Below are 20,180 nucleotides of genomic sequence, written 5' to 3' on the forward strand. Positions count from 1 at the left end.
ACGTGTATACTTTGTGCAAAGCCGCCTAGGGACCAAAGGAAAATACAAGCTGTAACCCATGGGGTCTCAGAGTCTGAGTGACTGAACACCAACAAGAAGGCGATAATAGCCCCCCCCAGCCCCCACCCCAGTCTAAGGCCTAAAAGGACGGTGACTGCAAAGCAAGGAGGACTAGGAGAGAGGGGGTCCGGGAAAGACGTGTGATCTCTGGCCAGGCCGGCCCAGGGCCGAGTTCTGACCCCTCTTTTCCCTGTTTGGAACAGATTCAGAAAACAGGTGGGTACTCCAGCCAACCCAGGGCCACCCAGAGATGCCACTCTGGAACCTGGTCCCTTGGTAAACCACCCCTGGGACCAGCTTAGGGGCTATGCCCAGTTCCCCTGGTCCAGGGAAGACCTCGGCCTTGCCGGGTAGGGTGGCTAACGCCTCCAGATTGCTAATAGCCCTCTAGAGTGCAGACGGCTGGGGCTCGGCGGGGAGGGGCTTGTCAGCTACCGGCACCTGCACCCCCCCAGCCAGCCTCTTCGGGGGTCGCACTCCCCACCTCCCCTTGAAGCTGGGTTGGAGAGGGGTTAACCTGAGGCAGGCCCTCTGGGAATCCCAGCCAGGCTGATCCTGGCCCCAAAGGCCGCCACGCTGGGGGCAGGACCCCACATCTCCTCCCCGGCTGGACTCTGGCTCCCTGCCGCCTCACCGCGCCCAGTGTCAATAGCTGTTCGTACTCGAGGGAGACCCCAGGTCAGCCTTTCTCGAGTTCGTGCACAGGGTCTCTTCTCACCAACTCCCAGCTTCGAAGCCGCGAGCCCATGCGCCCGCGGCTAGGACTCAGGCCCCGCCGACGGAGCCCAAACACGCCCAGGCCCCTTGCGCCAGGTCCCGGTGCTGCTTACCTGGTGCCGTCGGAGCCCCGGGAATCGCCTGGCGCTAGCCCGGGCTTCGCCGCGTAACCCCTTCGTGCGCGTAGGGCGGACGCGGGACGAGAGGCGGGTGCGGCCTGGCGGGCGCGGGCGCGGAGGCAGGGCGGGCTCCGGCCGCCGAGGCGGGTTATATGGGCGCGGGGAGGGGAGGCGCCGCGGGGAGGGGTGGCCGCCAGCGTTAGCGCCTTCCGCAGCCGGCCGGCGGGAAGGCAGCGCGGGCCGCTCAGCCGTTGGCAAGAGGAGCAAGGGGCAACAGCGCCAGGCTGGGGCTAAGGTTGCCATCCGGCGCTCCGCCCCCCCAGCTGGCCGCGTCCGAGTCGGGGTCCTGGGGCGCACTCTGCCCCGCCTCCTTCCCGCCGCCTTTTGGCGCGCGTCGCCCCTCCCGGTCCCGGCGGGGCCGCCTACCTCGTGTTGGACGCGGGCCGGGCCCTGGGGTCCTAATGCTGCGGAAACGGGACAGTGGCTCTCGGCCGGCTTAGGGGCGCGCACGTGGAGGGCAGAGATGCTGACTCCGCGGCCCGACGCCTTCCTGTCCCCGGGACGTCGCATCTTCCGGGTCCCCGTCCTCCACCCCCCGGGCGCGGGACCCCTCCGCGCCGGGAGCAGAGGATCCACGGGGCAGGGGAAGGGCTGGGCATCGTAGGAGCGCGGCCACCCAGGTCTGCAGAGTGCTCGCACTGGCTGTGGCCTGCGGCGGGGGCGGGGGTTGGGGAGATGAAAGTCGCAACCCCAGGACCCGGGATTAAATGAAGCCGCTCGCTTCCGGGTGGTACGAGCCGGGCTCCTCCGCCCTGGCGGGCTCGCCACCTACATCGCTTACCCAGCCGAGGTCACAGCCCCGCTCCCGCCCCTGTCCGCATTGTGGATCTGCGGGAATACTCTCTGGACGCGACTCCTTCGGCCCAGCGGAAGATGTGCCCACAGGACCCGGGGAGTAATTCCGAACACAAACACTCCCGTTTCGAAGCCGGCACCTTGCTCCCTCCCCCGGCCACCGCGTCGCGCGCTAGGAGCTGGGTTTCGTTCCGCGCTGCGCCGGTATGCGCGGGTGTCCACGGCGGCACGTGAGTAGTGCACTGGTAACTGATTTCTACGCGCAGAGACCCGCTTCAGACCAAGACTTTCCTAGGGCGCCCACACCTGGGGCTCCATAGACCGGTCGCCCTCGCATCCATATAGTCCTAGGGTCTTGGCTGAAGAAACCAACAGGCTGGCGAGTTTTGAACTGCTCAAGGTAGCGGTTACCTGCTGTGCGCTGCCTTCTGGCGCTCAACGCTACCTGCCTCAAGGCCACGGGAACCCGCGCGGCAGAATTGCCCTGGAACTGCGCGCAGCCAGGCCTGGTGCACGGGTCCGCACCTCATCTGGCCCATCTGGCTGACTGCCACACACCTTTACTGATCACCTACTACTTGCAAGGTGCGGGGTATGGGGGTTGGGGTACCCAAAGACGAATCACACACAGGGTTTGATCTGGCCAGGGACAAAAATGGCTGGTACCGGCCAACAGGACGCCTGCACGCATCCCCTACCCGTTTGTTCTGGGAAGCTGGAGGGGGCTTCCCCAGGACACAGGACCAGGCCGGATTCGCGCGGATGCGAGTAGGACCCGGGCCGGATCTCGGATCTCAGGATGCAAGAGCGGGGGCGGATGTCCCGGTCCGCGCGATCTAGAGGCGCCGGCAGAGCCTGGCAGATTCGCGAGGGCGAAGAGGACCAGGAGTCCCTAGTGGGCAAGAGGACAGGCCCGCGCGGGGCGGCGAGGGAGGCCAGCAGAGCCAGCGCCAACGCAGGAGCTCGCTCCAGTCCGTGCCGTGCGGGCTGCGGCGGGGCTGTGGTCCCAGCCCGGGTGTTGTTCTCCTCACGGGTCCGAGCGCAGGTGCGTGCGTGTGATGGACAAGCGGGCGCGCAAGATCCAGGAGGTTTCTGCGCGGTGCGAGCGCCAAATTCGTTCTCTCTAGGATCAGAGAAGTTCCTAATCGCCAAGTGAGGGCCTCGCTGGAAGCATGTTGCCGGACTCAGCCAAAAGACAAACGAAGAACAACGAATATTTAGTCATACTCTATGTATAGAATATAATATACGTACTATGCACCATATTTCATATTCATGTGTGTATACAAATACATGAACACAAATACACAGATACATAGGACGACACGTTTTAACTTCAGACAAGCGGATAGTTTTTAAGCATATGTGTCACGTAGTATTGGGGAACATATTTATCCTAGAAAATGATTCGTTGTTTATCTAAATTCAGCTGTAGTGCACTTTCTGCATTTTTATGTGGCAACCTTAGTTGGAGGGGACTTCCCACACGTGAGCACCGGCGGAAATCCCGGGTGGGACGAAACACCTTGTCTCCTTTAAGGCGCCGCTGCGCGCGTTGGGCGGGGTAGTGAACTACAAGCCCCACAATGCCGCGCGTCACCCGGGGCCCTGACTGGCTGCGGCACGCTTCCCGCCCTTCCGTCACTTCCGGTCGCGGAGGGGCGGTTGCGGCTGGCCGGGCCGGCCGGGCTTGGCGGGCCCCCGGGTGCAGCGGCCGCCATGAACTTCTCCGAGGTGTTCAAGCTCTCTAGCCTGCTCTGCAAGTTCTCCCCGGACGGCAAGTACCTGGTGAGCGGCCGCCGGGCCTGGGCCGAAGGCGCGCCTTCCGCGAGGAGGCGCGTATCCGCACGGGGCGGCGAGGAACCGAGGGGGTGGGGCGTACCTGGGGCCCGGAAGGAGGTAGCAGGTGTGGGCCCCAGGCAGGTGACCTGGGCAGTGGTTCCGTGCAGGGTACCTGGACACTTGCTGCGTTCTGGGAACCCGGGAAGCTGCCAGCACCTCGGTTTCCATCTGTTAAAAGCAGGTAAAGCAACGCTGTCTTCGCAGACTTGAGGACACAGTAAACGTGGACTCTTGTTCAGTCTCAGTCGTGTCCGACTCTGACCCCATGGGCTGGAGCACGTCAGGCTTCCCTAGTCTTCACTATATCCTGGAGTTTGCTCCCTTGAGTCAGTGATGCCATCGAACCATCTCATCCTCTGTCATCTGCTCCTCCTCCTGCTCTCAATCTTTCCCAGCTTCAGGGTTTTTTCTAATGAGTTGGCTCTTCGAATCGGGTGGCCAAAGTATTGGAGTTTCAGCTTGAACATCAGCCTTTCCAATGAGTTTTTAGGGTTGATTTCTTTTAGGATTGACTGCCCTGATTTCCTTGCTGTCCAAGGAACTCTTAAGAGTCTTTTCCAACACCACAGCTCAAAAGCAGCAATTCTTTGGCTCTCAGCCTTCTTTATGGTCCAACTCTCACATCCATACATGACTACTGGAAAAACCATAGCTTTGATGTTTGTTTGTAACAAAAGGCAGGTATATAGTCCTGTTGGCTATAAAACGGTGCAGTGCTGCAGCTAGCTGTTGTCACCTTTTCCAGCCCCCTTCGAGGGTCTCTACCACACGCCAGATGAATGACTTAGGTAACTAGCATTCTGTGCTCAGATAAAGAGAGTGGTCCACACTCCTGGTATCTGAGTTGCTCATTCCGTGGATGGCAGAATGGTTCTCACATCACTGAGCTCTCATACATGAAATGTAAGTTTTGAAATATACCAGTATGATCAGTGTACATTCTCAGAATCTTGGGGGGAGATGTGGTGGGTGGGTGATAATTGGCACTGGAAAGACATTAAGAAAAAATAATGCTTTTTAAAAACTGTACTTATTTTCATTAACTATTAACTGATGCTTCCTGTTTTGTCTTTTCAGTCTGAGCTTTGTTAACATTCCATTTGTCCTTGAGGGTGGATGTATTAATAGCTCAAATTACATGTTTACCTTCTTTATGGAGGTTTTATTTTAAATCACATTGTATGGTATTCAGCTACAAAATACAAAATACCTTTAGCTTAAATGGCACACCGAAAACCTTGGTATACTTTTCAGAATACTCCCCAATAAATTTGTTTTTTGGTCATTTATGAAACTTCCCTGGTGGCTCAGCTGGTAAAGAATCCGCCTGCAATGTGGGAGACCTGGGTTCGATCCCTGGGTTGGGAAGATGCCCTGGATAAGGGAAAGGCCACCCACTCCAGTATTCTGGCCTAGAGAATTCCATGGACTGTATAGCCATGGGATTCCGAAGGGTCTGTACACAACTGAGTGACTTTCACTCACTGACATGAAACTTCCAGTGAATTAGGGAGACAAAGATTACATTTCCTCATTTAGTTATGGTACGTTTTAGTTTTACATTCTGATTAAAATTGTGAGCCTAGGTAGTAATGTTACTGGAACCATGTTCTTCAAAGCTCTGTCCTAAACAGCTGAGAAAAGTAGGGCCATGTTGCCATTTTTAACATCTTGCAACAGATTTGATACAGTTTTTCCAAGTGTTGCTACAGACATTTCATTTTACCAGGAGTTTGTGGTAACTGATCACAGCTTTCAAAGCTACAAAGTGAAAAAATAAGCAGGGACCAAAAAAAAAAAGCAGGATATTTGTTCTAATCAGCAGTCCATTTCACACTCTTTTTTTCCCAGGTGGAACTCATTGGCTTTTTAAAAATGAAAGTTCATAAAACAAAAACCTAACAATCCAGTTTGACCTTGATAAGTACCAACATGAGGCAATTAACATTCAGAAGTCAGTTCTTGATTTTTGAATGATGATGCACTCTCTGGTTAATAGATAAGTATCACCAGTCATAGAAGTCATTTGCTTGGATTTGGGTATTATTAACAAATACGGACATAAAGTAACTGTATCTTTAAGAACACTATATTAGGAGTTAAATGTTTCCAAACTCAGGGTTAGGAAAACCTTAATGGGTGTGTAAGAAACCCCCCAGCCCTCCCTCTGTCAGTCCCTTTTCCTCTCAAACGACTGCCATACTGAACACTTCTGAAACGTCTGGTCACCTACTGTGTGGGGTTTTCCCCCACACCAAGCAGTTCTCCCCAACACCAGCTGGGTGTCCTACAGTTTGAGTCTGTTTTGACACTGTCCACCTGGAGAGAGCACAGAGCCTACAGGTGGAGGGCTCAGCCCCACAACACTGCCCCCCACCTTTCAGACTGCAATTGAAAGTCCAGGTTGTCACCTTTGCTCCTGACCAACTGGATGTAGGCTCCATGACCTCCTCTTTGGGTTCCATTAGTTTGCTGGAGTGACTCTGCGCTCAGAAAAACAGATTTACCATATTATTAAGGGGTGTGATAAAGGAACAGGTGAGCAGGCACATGAAGAGATAAAGAAGGTGAGATCTGGGGGTCTTGAGTGCAGGAGTTCTGTCCCTGTGGAGCTGGTAAAGAATCTGCCTGCAATGTGGGATACGTAAAGAATCTGCCTGCAATGTGGGAGACCTGAGTTTGATCTCTGGGTTGCGAAGATCCCCTGGATAAGGGAAAGGCTACCCACTCCAGTATTCTGGCCTGGAGAATTCCATGGGCTGTATAGTCCATGGGGTCGCAGAGTCAGACACAACTGAGTGAGTTTCACTTACTTACCCTCCTAGGATGTGGGTGTGCTTGCCCACCTGGAAGCTCTGGACCCTGCGTCTTTGGGATTTTTTGGAGGCTTCACCACATAGACCTGGGTGATCATTCACTCCATTGTGAGCCCTTTTTGCTGAAGAGAAGAGAGCAGGGCTGAGAATTTCAAGCCTCTAATCTTGGCTTGGTCTCTCTGGTGACAGTCCCCCCAGGAGCCCACCCAGAGTTGCCTCGGTAGAATAAGAGATGCTCCCGCCCCCCAGGACTTCCGAGGGTTTCATCAGGAGCCTGTGTCAGGACCTGTGGGGAGACACCAGTGTGTATTATCTGTTCTCTCATCACAGGTAAATGGACATTTATGACGTGTCCTTACACTTGCAGAATTTCAGACCTGTATATTGACTTTCTGTTGGTTTGGGTCCAGGTTAGACACTGAACCAAAGGGAGCTGTGTTCCTGGATCGTTCTCACCGGCAGTCTGCAGCCCCCTCCTCGCGCCTCACACACAGCTTGTTTGCAGGTGGTAGAACCAGAGGGGAACTGGTTGTTCTCAGAGGGCCTTTGCCCAGTGCCATGTCCTGCTTTAGCATTTGTTATGCAGTGAAGACAGGCACAGAAATGATGCCGGTAGAGTTCTGCAGTAATACTTCCTCCTGGGGCTTAACAGCTGGGCACCTGGTTTTACATTTACGCTTCATCTTTCTGCTAACTCATCTTTGTTCGGAATAGGCTGTTCACATGGTAAACACAAGACCATCTAGATGGAAAGCGTGTGTGCAGGGAGAGGAGGCAGCCATCCTGACTGGAGGGCACGCTGCCATCCCAAGAGCACCCTGCCGTCCCAAGAGCGCCCTCCTCTGGAGCCCACCCCGCCATGATCTCTCTCCCCCTCCAGGCTTCCTGCGTCCAGTACCGGTTGGTGGTCAGGGATGCAAACACCCTGCAGATCCTCCAGCTATACACATGCCTGGACCAGATCCAGCACCTCGAGTGGTCGGCCGACTCGCTTTTCATCCTGTGTGCCCTGTACAAGCGGGGGCTCGTGCAGGTACCTCCGGATGGATTTCCCTCCTCCCCCTAAGCACAGCCCCCACCCAGGGCCTTGTTCTGTGCCCTGCTGGTATGGAGGAAGAGGCTGCACAGGTCAAAGCCTATTTTCTTTTAACATTATAATAGTGCTGTAATAGTTAAAGTACTTTTAAAAACAAGAAAGCATGTAAATGTCCTTGATCCGTACCCTAGTTCATTCTGTAACAGGAAGTGTTCAGCAAGCAGCCCAGCTGGTTCCTGTGTTAGGGAGTGCTGAGATGTGTCTTGTTATAGACCCCACACTTAGCTAAGTGAGATCTCAGACAGCAAAGGGAATAAACCCTTCGGACCACAACAGAGTGACATCACTGAGAAGTATGGTGCAACCCAGGACCTGTCCTTCGAACTGAAGGATTCTGAGAGTTTGCCCATCTTTGCTTCCATGCAGCTCACCAGTTGTTCTTAAGCCTGAGTAGCAAACGGATTCATCTCTTTTGTGAGTCCAGGTGTGGTCCTTGGAGCAGCCAGAGTGGCACTGCAAGATAGACGAGGGCTCGGCGGGGCTGGTGGCCTCCTCCTGGAGCCCCGACGGGCGCCACATCCTCAACACGACGGAATTCCATGTGAGTGGACACCCCAAATACCTGCCTCAGCCACAGGACAGTCAGCCCTCACCCCTTGTCCTGATCACTTGGGAGGATTGGAGGGAGTGGTCTAGCGGGGAGGATGTATGTCACAAATGGTTAGAGCATTATAAGCCCATGAGTGTTGTTATGTAATCTTTTTGCCCAGTTTTAATGAGAAAAGGTTTTTAAAAAGAACATCTCAAATAGTATCTTTAAGGATTTAGACAGGTCCTTTGATTCAACAATAGAAAAGAACTTCAGTGATGCAAAGAGCCGACTGGTTGGAAAAGACCCTGATGCTGGGAAAGATTGAGGGCAAGAGGAGAAGGGAGTGACAGGATGAGATGATTGGACGGCATCACTGTGTCAGTGGACAAGAGTCTGAGCAAATGCGGGGAGATAGTGAACGACAGGGAAGCTTGGCGTGCTGCAGACTGTGGGGTCGCAGAGTCGGACACGACTTAGCGACTGAACGGCAACAGTGCTCAAATTTACATCTTTCCCTGGAGACATCTGATCTGTGTGTCTCTAACCTCCTCATTCATTTGCTCCTCAAGCCTTGGGCTCCCTTGGGATGCAGGACCCTGGGCAGGAGCTCTGAGTGGGAAGAAGAACCTTTGACATCCAACTGTAAATCAGAGACAGCTTGGGTGGTGTGCCTGTGCCTCCCAAACACATCACGTCAGGGGACCATGGGGGCTTTGGACATCCTGGTCCTTCACTGGCACAGCTTCTTCCAGCCCCTGCGTGTGACGTGCCTGCAGTGGGTCCCCCAGAAATCCTTTGCAGAGCCTCCACTCAGACAGTCGGGCCACTCCCTGTCCCTGCCGACCCCAGGCCCAGCCACCTAGCAAGGCAGGGCAACTCACCCGCTTCACTGCTTCAAGAGACTGCGGGGCATCTTGTGTGGCTGTCTCTCCTAGATGAGTTTCTCTGAGAAACATTTTTAGGTTCGCTACTATATGAAAACTTTGACTGTAGCACCCCTGGCCTGTTATCCCAGGGCATGCCTTCTTGGACCCCTGGATGCTGAATCCCCCAGAAATGCTGGGCCTTCCATGGACTGCTGTGCCTGTGATAAAGCTTAATTTATCAGGCAGAAAGGGGTGCTGACTATACTTTGAACTAAAATGCACTTATGTTTAATTTTGTGTCACTCAGATAATACTGTCACAAAATGAAAACCAAACACTAAGCCCATTAAAATTAACAATTGTGGGAGTTCTCTGCTGGTGCAGTGGTAAGGACTCACCACTTTCACCTCCGTGTCCTGGGTTTGATCCCTGATTGGGGAACAAAGATCCTGCAAGCCACATAGCACCACCAAAAAAAAAAACATTTAGCAATTGTAGATGTGAGTTTGACACACTTCTTCAGACAGAAAACACCGTGGGACTCCTGATACTTTTGCTTCAGTAAATCTCTTGTTTAGGTGTGGGCAATCTGGACCTAAGTGACTCGCAACAGTCTTTCGAGAGTGCTAAATTAACGGTTTCCTTTCTCTTCCTCCCCCTTCCCCTGCAGCTGCGGATAACTGTGTGGTCCTTGTGCACAAAGTCCGTGTCCTACATCAAATACCCTAAGGCTTGTCAGCAGGGTGAGTCATTAGAGCTACTCAGAGGCCATTTCTCTGTAGTTGTTTTGGGGTTTGGAGACCTTTTTATCCTGGGAAATTTCAAACACAGACAAAAGTAGCCTCAACTGTATTTCAGCTCACAGCCAATCTTTTTTCTCTATACCCACCCATCCCGCTGATTGTTTTAAAGTACATCCTAGATCCCCTAGTACTTCTCTGTAAGCCTTCCCCCACCTGCGTCTCCAGAAGAGCAGGGCTTCCCTGTTCTGTGATCACAACTACTAAAGAGAATGTTGTTTAACAGATGTCAAAGAAGGGTTTACATGAAAATCCTGTATATCTGTCACAGAGCTGGGTGTCAGATCCTTCCTTGTTTGCGTCAGTCCCGGGACCCCACCCCACACAGCGGATTTTGAAATGAATCCTCCGTTGACTTAACTCTGAGCTCTGTAGAGGGGAATAGTGACCTATCCCATCCGTATGTCTCAGAGGAGGGACGAAGGGCGTGTGTCCACTGTGCCCTCAGTTAACCCCCCACACACGTTTAACTGAACCTGAGAGCTCGTCGATGCCCCCCCTCCTGAATCATGAAATTACTTGATTGTCTTCTAGTTAATAAACAGAAGGAAGCATCACATGATTTGAGAGGTTTTTCTGTTCTTTCTGTTGCCATCAGCGGCTTGAAGCTCACATGTTAGTTTGTATGTTAGTGTCTCTCCAGATGACACGCATGCTTCTTGGTGAAACAGCAGCTCTGTCACTTAGGTGTTCTCTTGAGGTGTGAAGTGTGGCTGAGAACTCAGTTCACTGATATGGACCTGGAAGGGACAGTCTGACGTTTCAGCCAGATTCTCACCTTAAATTGACTTCTTCCAAATTTAAATTCAAAAGTAAAAATAGGAGCTGCGGTGACGAGCCTGCGTTGACCCAGCTGAGCTTCTTGCAGTTGATTTCCTGAGAATACAGCATCCCATAGGGCTCCACACTTCCCAGTAACATTTAGAGGCTCATCGGGGCTCAGGGCACCCTGTGTGTCTCACAGGTTCTCTGTACGTCAGAAGCCCGATCGAGGGTATGGGGACCCTGCCTCATGTGCCCACACTCTGCCGCAGACTCAAGGTCTGTGTGCTGCGTCCCCTCTTCAGACCTCTGCCTTCTCTCTCTCCTTCTAATGTGAAAACTACTGCTTCTCGATCCCAGGACCTTTCCCTCTTCTCGGCAGGAATAACCTTCACGAGGGACGGCCGCTACCTGGCGCTGGCAGAGAGGCGGGACTGCAGGGACTATGTGAGCATCTTCGTCTGCAGTGACTGGCAGCTGCTACGGGTGAGGCGCACACCGGGAGCACCGTGACCCTGGGGCGGGGTGGGGTGGAGGTGCGTTCTTAAAGATCCCAGAGGCTCTTCAGGGTGGTGTGAGAAAGGCAGCTCCATGTTTTCAAAGGTGGGTGCTGCCTGTTACCCCATGGCACACACACGGGCAGGTGTTCACGGGATCTGGTGAGACCACGTGGGCTCACAGAGTGTTAGCAGTTAACAGTCCCCCAGATGGGAGCCGCTAGGCTTGTTGGCTCAGTGGTCTTAGCGTCCATGTGCCCGCATCAGGAGGAGGAATGAGCTGCAGGTTAATACTGACCACGTGCCTGGATGGGCAGGAGGCTGGGCTGGATCCTGGATGGTATTGGATGGCGGCCTCCTTGACCACGGCAGTGATGTCCTGGGAGGGTCTCCCCTGAGCTAATCTTAAAGGGGTGAGACTCAGCCGCACGGAGGCCTGAGCCACATCGTGGCTGCGTGTTGCTCGCCCTGTCATGGCAGGAGTACACAGCTGGTGTTTCTGTTCATGGCTAGATGAGGAGATTAAATCCTGTGTTAACGCATCAGGTATGAGATAGATGTTCGTGTGTTTGTTGAAAAAAATGTTCTCAATGTCATCTGTTCCCCCCCCACCCCCCCCGCCTGCCTGGGAAGCACTTTGACACGGACACTCAGGACCTGGCAGGGATCGAGTGGGCCCCCAACGGCTGCGTGCTGGCTGTCTGGGACTCCTGCCTGGAGGTAGGGAGCCCGCTCAGGACGCACTCTGCTTGTAGCACTGCTGTGTGTTTCTCACCCTCTCTGAACGCCTCAAGCGTGAACTCTGCCTTTTTCAGATGTTGAGCTGAGGAGCTCTTATTACAAGTCTTTAGATTTAAGACCCAGCTTCCCCTTTTCCACAATGTTCTCTCTGCTCCTCCAGTACCGTCCCCGTCTCCACTTCCCACCACTGTGGAGGAGGGCAGGTTCCCTGCCCAAGTCTCACTCCCCTGGGGAGGCTGCCTCGCACGCCACAGGCTCAGTGATGCCTTCACTGTCTCTGCAGTACAAGGTCCTGCTCTACTCCCTGGATGGCCGGCTGCTGTCTGCCTTCTGTGCTTACGAGTGGTCCCTGGGCATCAAGTCCGTGGCCTGGAGCCCCAGCAGTCAGTTCCTGGCGATCGGGAGCTACGATGGAAAGGTGGGAGGGGGCCTGTGGGGCAAAGCCCAGGCACAGCCAGCGCCCCGGAGGCTCTGACCATGTGGTTCTCCCAGGTGCGGATTCTTAACCACGTGACTTGGAAAATGATCACGGAGTTTGAGCATCCTGCAACCGTCAATAATCCCAAAATAGTAAGTCTGGAAGTGTGTTTGAGGAAGGGATAGAAAGCTGCTCTTTCACTTTACGCTATCAGTGTAAGTGCTACAGGGGCTCACGTCCCATGGTCTTCTGATGCTGAAACACTCTAACCGCAGACGTTCCCGTGGCCCTTGTTTCTCCCGCCATGTTCCCAAAGGGTCCCAAGTGGTGTCCTTCCCAGCCTCCTCCACCCCCAGCCCCACGACTCTGGGACCAGCAGCTCTGGGCCAGGCAGAGATCAGCAGGCGGCTTCTTTCCCTTGGAGCCTTCCCTGGGAGGGTGGGAAGGCTGCCTGCCAAGGGGCCCTGGGGCGGACCTTGGGAGAAGTGGTGCAGGGTCTGGGGAAGAGCGATTCAGGCAGTGCGAACAGAATAGCAATGCAGAGGCCCTGAGGAGGGATTGAGCTGTTTATTCAGCAGGCCCCTGACAAGGTGCGGGAGACTGTAGGGACCCAGACAGCCAGCCTTTCTTGGGGCAGGGGGCAGGACAATGAGGATGAGGGCAGACACCCCGGCCTCAGGGCAGGGATGGGGACAGACACCTGATGAGTTGCCCGCAGGTGAGGGACCCAAGTAAGACAGGTGTGGGTTGAGGAGGAAGCAGGGGGTGGGCCACTATACAGTCCTGGGGTCTGGGTGGGTTTCTGGGGAGCCTGTGAATGGACGGATGTCCCGACATGGGTGGTAACTGGAGGACCCACTGGAGGTGCAGGAGTGGGACTGACACAAGGCCTCACAGGGTTCGCCTCGGGTCCTTTACCCCACGGCCGTTCGTCCTCCCCATCCGGCCTCTGGTGACACGTGCCCCGGCCCTGGCCCGTCTGTCACCTGTCTCCACTGAAATGCCGGCTGCAGGCGGGACCTCGTGGAGAAGGTCCAGGAGGGCACAGTGAGGGACCACGGCCACACCTGCTGCCCAGGCCATCTCTCTTCCAGGTGGTGTACAAGGAGGCCGAGAAGAGTCCACCACTGGGCCACCTGGCCTTCCCTCCACCCCGAGCAGCGACCGGGCCCCTGACGTCCTCAGAGAGCAAATGTGAGCGGCTCAGCCGGGTGGTGCCGCCCTTGTCTCTCTCCCTTTCCTTTCTTTTCATTATGAGAAAAAGCCCTCTTGGTCCAGGGAGACTCCAGATACTCCCATTTTTCCTTTCAATCCTTTTCCTCTCCGGTGATACCTGGTGGACAGTATTCTCATCTGAGAGCCAGCAGGCTGCTTGGGCTCTGGCTCCGTGGATTGAATTCATGCCCTGGGTCTCCTGATTGTTGGCTGGTCCTGAGAGGACTTTTTTTTATGAATGCTAACCTTTTCTTGGGTGAGTGGGAGGCCATCAGAGGGCTCAGGGAGGAGCTGCAGCTGCATCTGGGGCGCAGAGGTCACTTCTGGTTCAGTTTCATCATAAAGTGGGAGTAATTGGGGCATCAGAAGAGCCACTGGGCCTGGGCGACCACCAGGCCCTGCGGTGTTGCCTAGCCTGTCACAGCTCTGGGACCACAGCCTCGCGTGGGAGGGCGGACCTGGTGCCTGCACAGCCCTGCCTTCTGTCAGACCCTGCCTGCCCCTGCTGGCCTCCTCACCCCACGGGTAGTTACACTCAGCTCCTCTCCCGTTGCGGGCAGCACCGCAGACCCAGGCAGCTCGCCCTCAGGGAGGCTCAGAGCGCTTTCTTTTCCCACCCAGACGAGATTGCCTCGATGCCGGTCTCCTTACAGACCCTAAAGCCGGCCACTGACAGAGCCAACCCCAGGATCGGCGTTGGGGCACTGGCCTTCAGTCCTGACAACTACTTCCTGGCCACGAGGAACGGTCAGTGGCCCATCCCGTGTGTGCTTTCCCCTTGTCAGCCTCCTCCGGGGCCCGGGCCTCCCGCGCTCACTTCTCATTCTCCTGCTGCTGGCAGGGTGGACATCCTGCAGCAGTAGTGTCTGGGGCCCATTGCCCCGTCAGAGCAGCAGCCACTCAAGCCCAAGCCTCCGCGCCCTCTGCTCCATGTTTGGGAAAGAGCAGGGCTCCAGGCCCACAGGATATGCCCCCGTTTCCCGCCCCGCCCCATGACCCTGGGGAAGATGAACATCCTCACTGGTGAAAGGCTGGGGACTGGAGCAGAGCAGCGAGGGGTGAACGTGAGCCTGGGTGCCCCTTCCTCCTCAGACAGCGTCCCCAACGCCGTGTGGATCTGGGACATCCGGAAGCTGAGACTGCTGGCGGTGCTGGAGCAGCTCTGCACTGTGCGCGCCTTCCAGTGGGGCCCACAGCAGCCCCGGCTGGCCATCTGCACAGGGGGCAGCAAGGTGTACCTGTGGTCGCCGGCAGGCTGCGTGTCGGTGCAGGTCCCCGGGGAAGGTGAGCGTGGGCAGGGACACAAGCAGATGCTCTGGGGAGGCACCTGCCCGTGAACCTCAGGGCCCGCCTGCTGAACTTCGGGACTCCAGCTGGGTCACGCTGAACTTCGGGACTCCAGCTGGGTCACCCTAGGACTCGGGTCTCCCCTAACCTCTGGCCGCCTGCCTTCTCCAGGTGACTTCCAGGTGCTTTCCCTGTGCTGGCATCCGAGCGGGGACTCTCTAGCCCTCCTGAGCAAGGACCACTTCTGCCTGTGCTTCCTGGAGATGGAGAAGGGGGTGCGTATGGCCTTCGGGCAGCGGGGCGACTGCACATAGGACCCGGGCACGGTCAGGCCCAGGTGGCACACACTGGCCATGGGACAGAAGCAGAGCATCTTGGGCGAGTTTTCCTTCCAGGGCCCAGAGGAAAGGATTTGCTTTCATTTTGCTATAGCAAGGTGTTTTTGTAAATATCTATGTAATAAACTGTAATTTTTGTTATTTAAAATAAATATTTGTTCGTTTATAAAATGGCTAATGCTTACTTTTTAAAAAGGTTTAAGTCACAGGAAAGTCTTCAGGTCAGTTTTAAGTTTGGGGTTCACTTGTCTTAGGGGAAGTAACTGCACCCCAGGTGGCCAGTCCCCCATCCCACCCCACCCTACCCTTGACCCAGGACCCGTTCTGCAAAGAGCCTCTGTTCTGTCCCTTAACACTCTAAAGCATGGCCTGTGTGTCACGTGGGCCTGTGCTGGAGCAGAATTGGAGGCCAGGGCTGTGGGTCCCAGGGCAGTTCAGTTAAGGTCAGGTCTCTGCAGGGAGTGTCTGCCTGGAATGATCCAGGTGCTTCAGGCGGTCGGCCAGGACTAAGAAGGACACTGGAGGAATAAGGGTTCTTCACCCTGGGCAGGGGCTGGACGGTGGGCACCAACCCTGTGGCTGTGAAGGGAGCAGGCTGTGTAAATCCCGAGAGTGCACATGGCCGGGGTCAAATCCAGGGGGGAGAACATCTCGGCTCTAAGATGCTCTCACCAAACAAGACCCTTTCTTGGTTGTTGCGCCTACTTTCAAAAAGGACCACCACTTACTGGATTCTAAATGTCTTTACTAGAAGACCAAAAGCAAAAGCTCAAGACCCAGGCAGAGTTGTAAGGCAGCCTTTCAATGTGGACAGGCCCCTGCATCAGGATCATCACATCCATGCCGACTAGAGCTGTCAGCCTGGGCAGTGAGGAGGAAGGAACTTGGGGGCCAGCAGTCAGACCACTGTGGATGGGCGGGGGCGGTGAGCAATGACTGCGCACAGGCTGGGGTCTGCATGGAGCAGCAGGAACTCAGGTGGGGCAGGCTGCTTCAGGAGACTAATATGGTTCCTTTCTGAAAGCACTTCCTTAAAGGCAAATTAAGCAACTCCTTTTTAAAATATGCCATGAGAGGACAAACCTAACAGAGATATCAGCATTGCGTGTAAAGAACTTACCAATGTGACTTTCTGAAACGAATGACTTGTCTTAAAATAATCTTCTGGGAAGCTTTTTGGGTGGGCCTGAAAAAGACGCCATCAGTATTATTCACACAATATAGATAAATTTTAGAAGTGTGACTTCAGGTCAAGCACGCATTTCCACAAAAGCAACAGTCCATTCAGGGGCTGACAAGGCAGGCCAACTTTTGCTGAGCTGGTGGTCTGCTGGCTGCTTCTGTATTAGCTTTAAGAAGATGGATTAAATTTCAAAATGCAAAACTGGACACCAACCGTACACACACTTGCAACCATGGGCACTGGGTCCCAGGCACATCTCTGGATGGAGCAAACTATGTAGCTAATCACGTGACATTTATTGTAAACATGCTCCAGGGCTTGTGGGGAGGGACCACGGGGAGCCGAATGGAGACACAGGGGACTTGAAGACTGAGATCCTGGCCAGGATGCTGACAGGTTCCCTCTGCTGTGTCTGGAGCTCACGTGACCATCTGTCCAGTATCCAGCTACAGTATTCGGTCCACCTGACTGCACTCGTGGTGCCCAGGTCCTTGAAGGTAGGGGGCCTGGACCCTGCCGGCAGAAGTGGAGCTGGGCCAAGGTCTGTCACTCCCGGAGTCCTGGTGGCCACCTCTCCTGGCAAGAGACTCACGTGCAGCATCTAGAAGCCGATCTTGCCTCTGGTCATGGAGTAGCCCAGCTTGGCCTCGTTATTGATGAAGGACATGAGCCCCACGTAGGTCTCAATGAGGAGTGGACACTCCAGGACCAGCACTCCGCCCTCCTGGCCTGGCAAAGGACTCTCCTTCTGGGCTTTCTTGACAGCTTGGATTAACAGAGCCTTGAAACCATCCAGCTGCAAAGAGAGAAAACATGGAGTCTGAGCAGATGATCTGCACGAGGTCCCCTACCCCTGGACAAGAGGCCTTCCCAGCCACACCCAGCAGCCCATGGGCTCAACTCCTGGGTGTGGCTCTCACCTCTGGGCTCACCCGTGACAGACAACAGCTAGTCCTCACAGACCTCCCTCTTCCGTGGCGTTCTGCCCCGGTGACCCACCTGGTCCTCCCCACCACCCACCAGGCAGACAGCAAGCCAAGGCACGCAGCTGGAAGTGGGGGGCCTGTCCCCAGTCCCAGACCCCATGCCCATCACCCCCAGGCCTCCTCTCCTGCTGAGCGCGCAGCTTGCCCAGCTCTAGCAGGGGCCAGGGTCGGCTGCCACACCCCAAAGCCCTTCTGGGCCCTTCTCCAAAATGACCACAGCCACCAGGGCCACATCACAGCACCACACTGACCAGTACCCACTTACCACACAGGGCTATCTAAACATAACTAAAGTTTTTAAACATTTAAAGGTTTATTTTCTCAGTTTAGCCACCGCTCAAGTGCTTAGCCGCCCCACGTGGCCACCGTTACTGAGCAGAGCAGGCCTGGAAGGTGCCTGTCCCCGCTGAGCAGCGCTACTGCTGCGGTCCGTGTCCTTACTTGGCACAGAGAGGCTGTCTTCTCGTCCACACCGGCCATCGGGTGTTCTATGAACGTGGTGTATGGCACACTGGTGGACCACGGGTTCCATCTGCTGATGAAGGATGGGCGGCTCTGCTTGTCCCACTGGATGCGAATCCCAAAGCCTTCTCGCCTGCAGGGTCAGAAGACAGGGACCAGACTTCACAGGCAGGCCTGTGCCCCAGAGCACCTGCTTGGTGCTCGGTGTGGGAACAAAAAGCGGTCCCACCAGTGAAGACGAGACTGATGATGGCCATTTCACAATAGCCACGGGTCTGGACAGGAATGTAATGTCTAATAATGACAGCTCTTAGCACTTTAAGACAGGACAAACTGAGTACACTTAGTTAAGCTAATCTTTACACAGTTAATAAACTTTAACATGTAGTGCTCTAACTAAACAAATAATACTTTTCCAACTTCTAATCCTTTTTTCCAGAATATTTTATTGTTGTTTAGAATTTTGAACCTATCTTCCTGAATTTCCTACCCAAATCTCCACATCAAAACCCTAAAATTTACCGTTTAATTCAACTGAATATATTCATGTCGAGGTTTCTCATAATTCAGAAAGCTCCCTAACTGATGAAGATCAGCTCTTGAAAGTTGGCCATGAAACATTCCAAATTTAATCTTCAATAATATCTGTAAACCAAAGCGATGTGCTACCTTTTTCTTTTAACAATTAACCACAACAGGGTTTGACATGACAACTGCCAATCCTTTCTTGGCAGGGATAAAGTGCTGAGTTCACTCTTATCTGAAAAATACCTGTGTCAGGCCTATGTTAACGTACCCTGAATTCATTTACTACCAGCCTAATAGCTGTCTCTTGCGCCAAAATGCCTTTTAATGCACCCTGCTGGGCAGAAGTCACCCGGGTCTACTCTAAACTCTACTGATATTAAAGCAAGACGTCCACTGGGGGCTGGTTTTGGAAGGGTTGTTTGAAAAGACTTACTTGTTCAGCGACTTCGGGGGAAACTGGAATTCTCCGTAGGAGATGGTATCCACCGCGTTTAAGGCCACCCTGACCACCTGCTGGCACTGCAGGCTGATGAAGTCGTATTTGCAGATGAGGAGCGCCTGGTCGGTGATGAGCACCAGCCGCTCCTTTTCGTTGTTCCAGTGATCAACCCTACGGGCGGCAGCGGTCACTCGGCGCTGCGGCGCGCACAAGTGCCCGGGCCCCTCCCCAGGGCGCGCCCCCTTACTCGGTCAGCAGCCACACCCCCTGGATGTCTCCGTCCTCCACGGGCCGGACCACTACGCGGATCTCCTCCACCGCCTGCTCGATGGTGCCGGGCTGCGCGGAGAGGGCGGAGCCGGGGCGGAGGTCGCCACAGGTCCCGCCCGCCCGCCCGCCTGCCCCGCCCCGCCCCGCCCCGCCCCGCCCCGGCCCCACAGGCCCACGCCCTCTCCCGCCCCCGCCCTCACCCCCAGCCTCACCCGGAACACGAAATACTCCTTGACGCGGGCGCGGCGCGTGGGGTCGTGAACGCTGAGCGGCCACAGCGTCTGTCGCAGCGGCGTGCCCGCCCCCGGACGCCCCCCGCCACCGCCGCCGCCGCCGCCGCCACTACCCGGCCCGACCTCCTCGCCGGCGGCCAGCAGCGCCGTGGGGCTCGTGCCCGCCGAGTCCACCGAGTCCCGCAGCTGCAGCATCACCGCGCCCGCAGCCGAGCGAACCCGGACCGGACCCGACACGGCCGCAATAGCAGCCGCCGCCGCGGCCGCAGCCGCCTTCACCTCCACCTACGCCAGACCCTCGGCCCCGCCCCAGGGCCCGCTCCGCACCGCGGCCCGCCGTGATTGGCTCCGCTTCGCCAGTCCCGCCTCAGTCTCGAGTCCCTCCCGCCCGCTCCGGTCCTGACGATTGGCTCTTCCCTCAGGTTTCTTTCACGATTGGTCCTGCTAGTCGCCGTTCACAATCGCTCCCGCCCCTCACTGCGCCGGAAGCGCACTCCGCGGTCACGCCCACTTCCTGTTTACGCTACCGGGAAAGGGCGGGGGCCTAGGCCGGTTGCCAAGGCGACGCGGGGGGCCGGCGAAGAGAGGGTAGTCAGGTCCTTACCGCACCCCGTCAACACTTCTCTATTCATGTTCGACGGAAGTGCAGCGGACCTCCGGGGAGGGACTCCGGTCCTTGCCCAGAGTGACGGCCCCTGGACGCGCCCCCCGCTAGAGCTGATAACCTCTCTGGACGCGCCTTACGCCCTGGATGCGGACCCCTGATGGGGAAGACCGCTTCCCTGATCACACCTCCTGCCCGGGGTGACTGCCGCCTGGACGCGCCCCCGCCCGTGGTGACCATCCCCTGGATTAGTTCTGCCCCTCCCAGGGGTCCGCATTGCACAGCAGGGGGAGCGCGGGCTTTGGGGACTGGAGGAGAGGAGGCCGGCGGAGCAGAGCCCCTTCCTGAGCGCCTCCGTCTTTCTTACCGCGGGTTCGGGGATGCGGCAGCGTGGACATGGCCCCCAGCTCTGTGTTAAATGCAGACGTGCTCCCGGCGGCCTGGGAAGCAGAGCTCCGACCCTGCACCACGGAAGGGAACAATGTGGAGGCACCGGGCGTCGTCACTCCATTGA

General features: G+C 55.7%; 2 protein-coding genes across 6 annotated transcripts; one reads left to right on the forward strand and one right to left on the reverse strand.

Moving 5' to 3' along the window:
• Positions 3,388 to 15,129, forward strand: WRAP73 (WD repeat containing, antisense to TP73). Of its 3 annotated transcripts, XM_018060462.1 has the most exons (13): positions 3,391 to 3,539; positions 6,599 to 6,739; positions 7,290 to 7,442; positions 7,930 to 8,046; positions 9,574 to 9,646; positions 10,848 to 10,951; positions 11,596 to 11,682; positions 11,987 to 12,121; positions 12,196 to 12,273; positions 13,216 to 13,315; positions 13,958 to 14,083; positions 14,429 to 14,620; positions 14,795 to 15,129. In XM_018060462.1, exons 1-13 carry the CDS (start codon positions 3,471 to 3,473, stop codon positions 14,935 to 14,937), a joined length of 1,518 nt encoding a protein of 505 aa, XP_017915951.1. In that variant the 5' UTR covers positions 3,391 to 3,470; the 3' UTR covers positions 14,938 to 15,129. The 3 variants fall into 3 exon arrangements, with proteins under 3 accessions (XP_017915953.1, XP_017915951.1, XP_017915952.1); XM_018060464.1 differs by lacking the exons at positions 14,429 to 14,620; positions 14,795 to 15,129 and adding an exon at positions 14,178 to 14,422 and having other exon boundaries at positions 3,388 to 3,539; XM_018060463.1 differs by lacking the exon at positions 6,599 to 6,739 and having other exon boundaries at positions 3,393 to 3,539.
• TPRG1L (tumor protein p63 regulated 1 like) lies at positions 15,690 to 19,383 on the reverse strand. Of its 3 annotated transcripts, XR_001919298.1 has the most exons (7): positions 19,042 to 19,383; positions 18,807 to 18,898; positions 18,554 to 18,730; positions 17,572 to 17,725; positions 16,737 to 16,940; positions 16,082 to 16,147; positions 15,690 to 15,991 (listed from the first exon to the last, which is right to left on the reverse strand). XR_001919298.1 is itself a non-coding variant. In XM_018060466.1 (6 exons), exons 1-5 carry the CDS (start codon positions 19,255 to 19,257, stop codon positions 16,746 to 16,748), a joined length of 834 nt encoding a protein of 277 aa, XP_017915955.1. In that variant the 5' UTR covers positions 19,258 to 19,383; the 3' UTR covers positions 15,690 to 16,147; positions 16,737 to 16,745. The 3 variants fall into 3 exon arrangements, 2 of the variants coding, with proteins under 2 accessions (XP_017915955.1, XP_017915954.1); XM_018060466.1 differs by having other exon boundaries at positions 15,690 to 16,147; XM_018060465.1 differs by lacking the exons at positions 15,690 to 15,991; positions 16,082 to 16,147 and having other exon boundaries at positions 16,420 to 16,940; positions 19,042 to 19,382.

Source organism: Capra hircus, chromosome 16 (assembly GCF_001704415.2).
Source record: "Capra hircus breed San Clemente chromosome 16, ASM170441v1, whole genome shotgun sequence".
NCBI lineage: Eukaryota > Metazoa > Chordata > Mammalia > Artiodactyla > Bovidae > Capra > Capra hircus.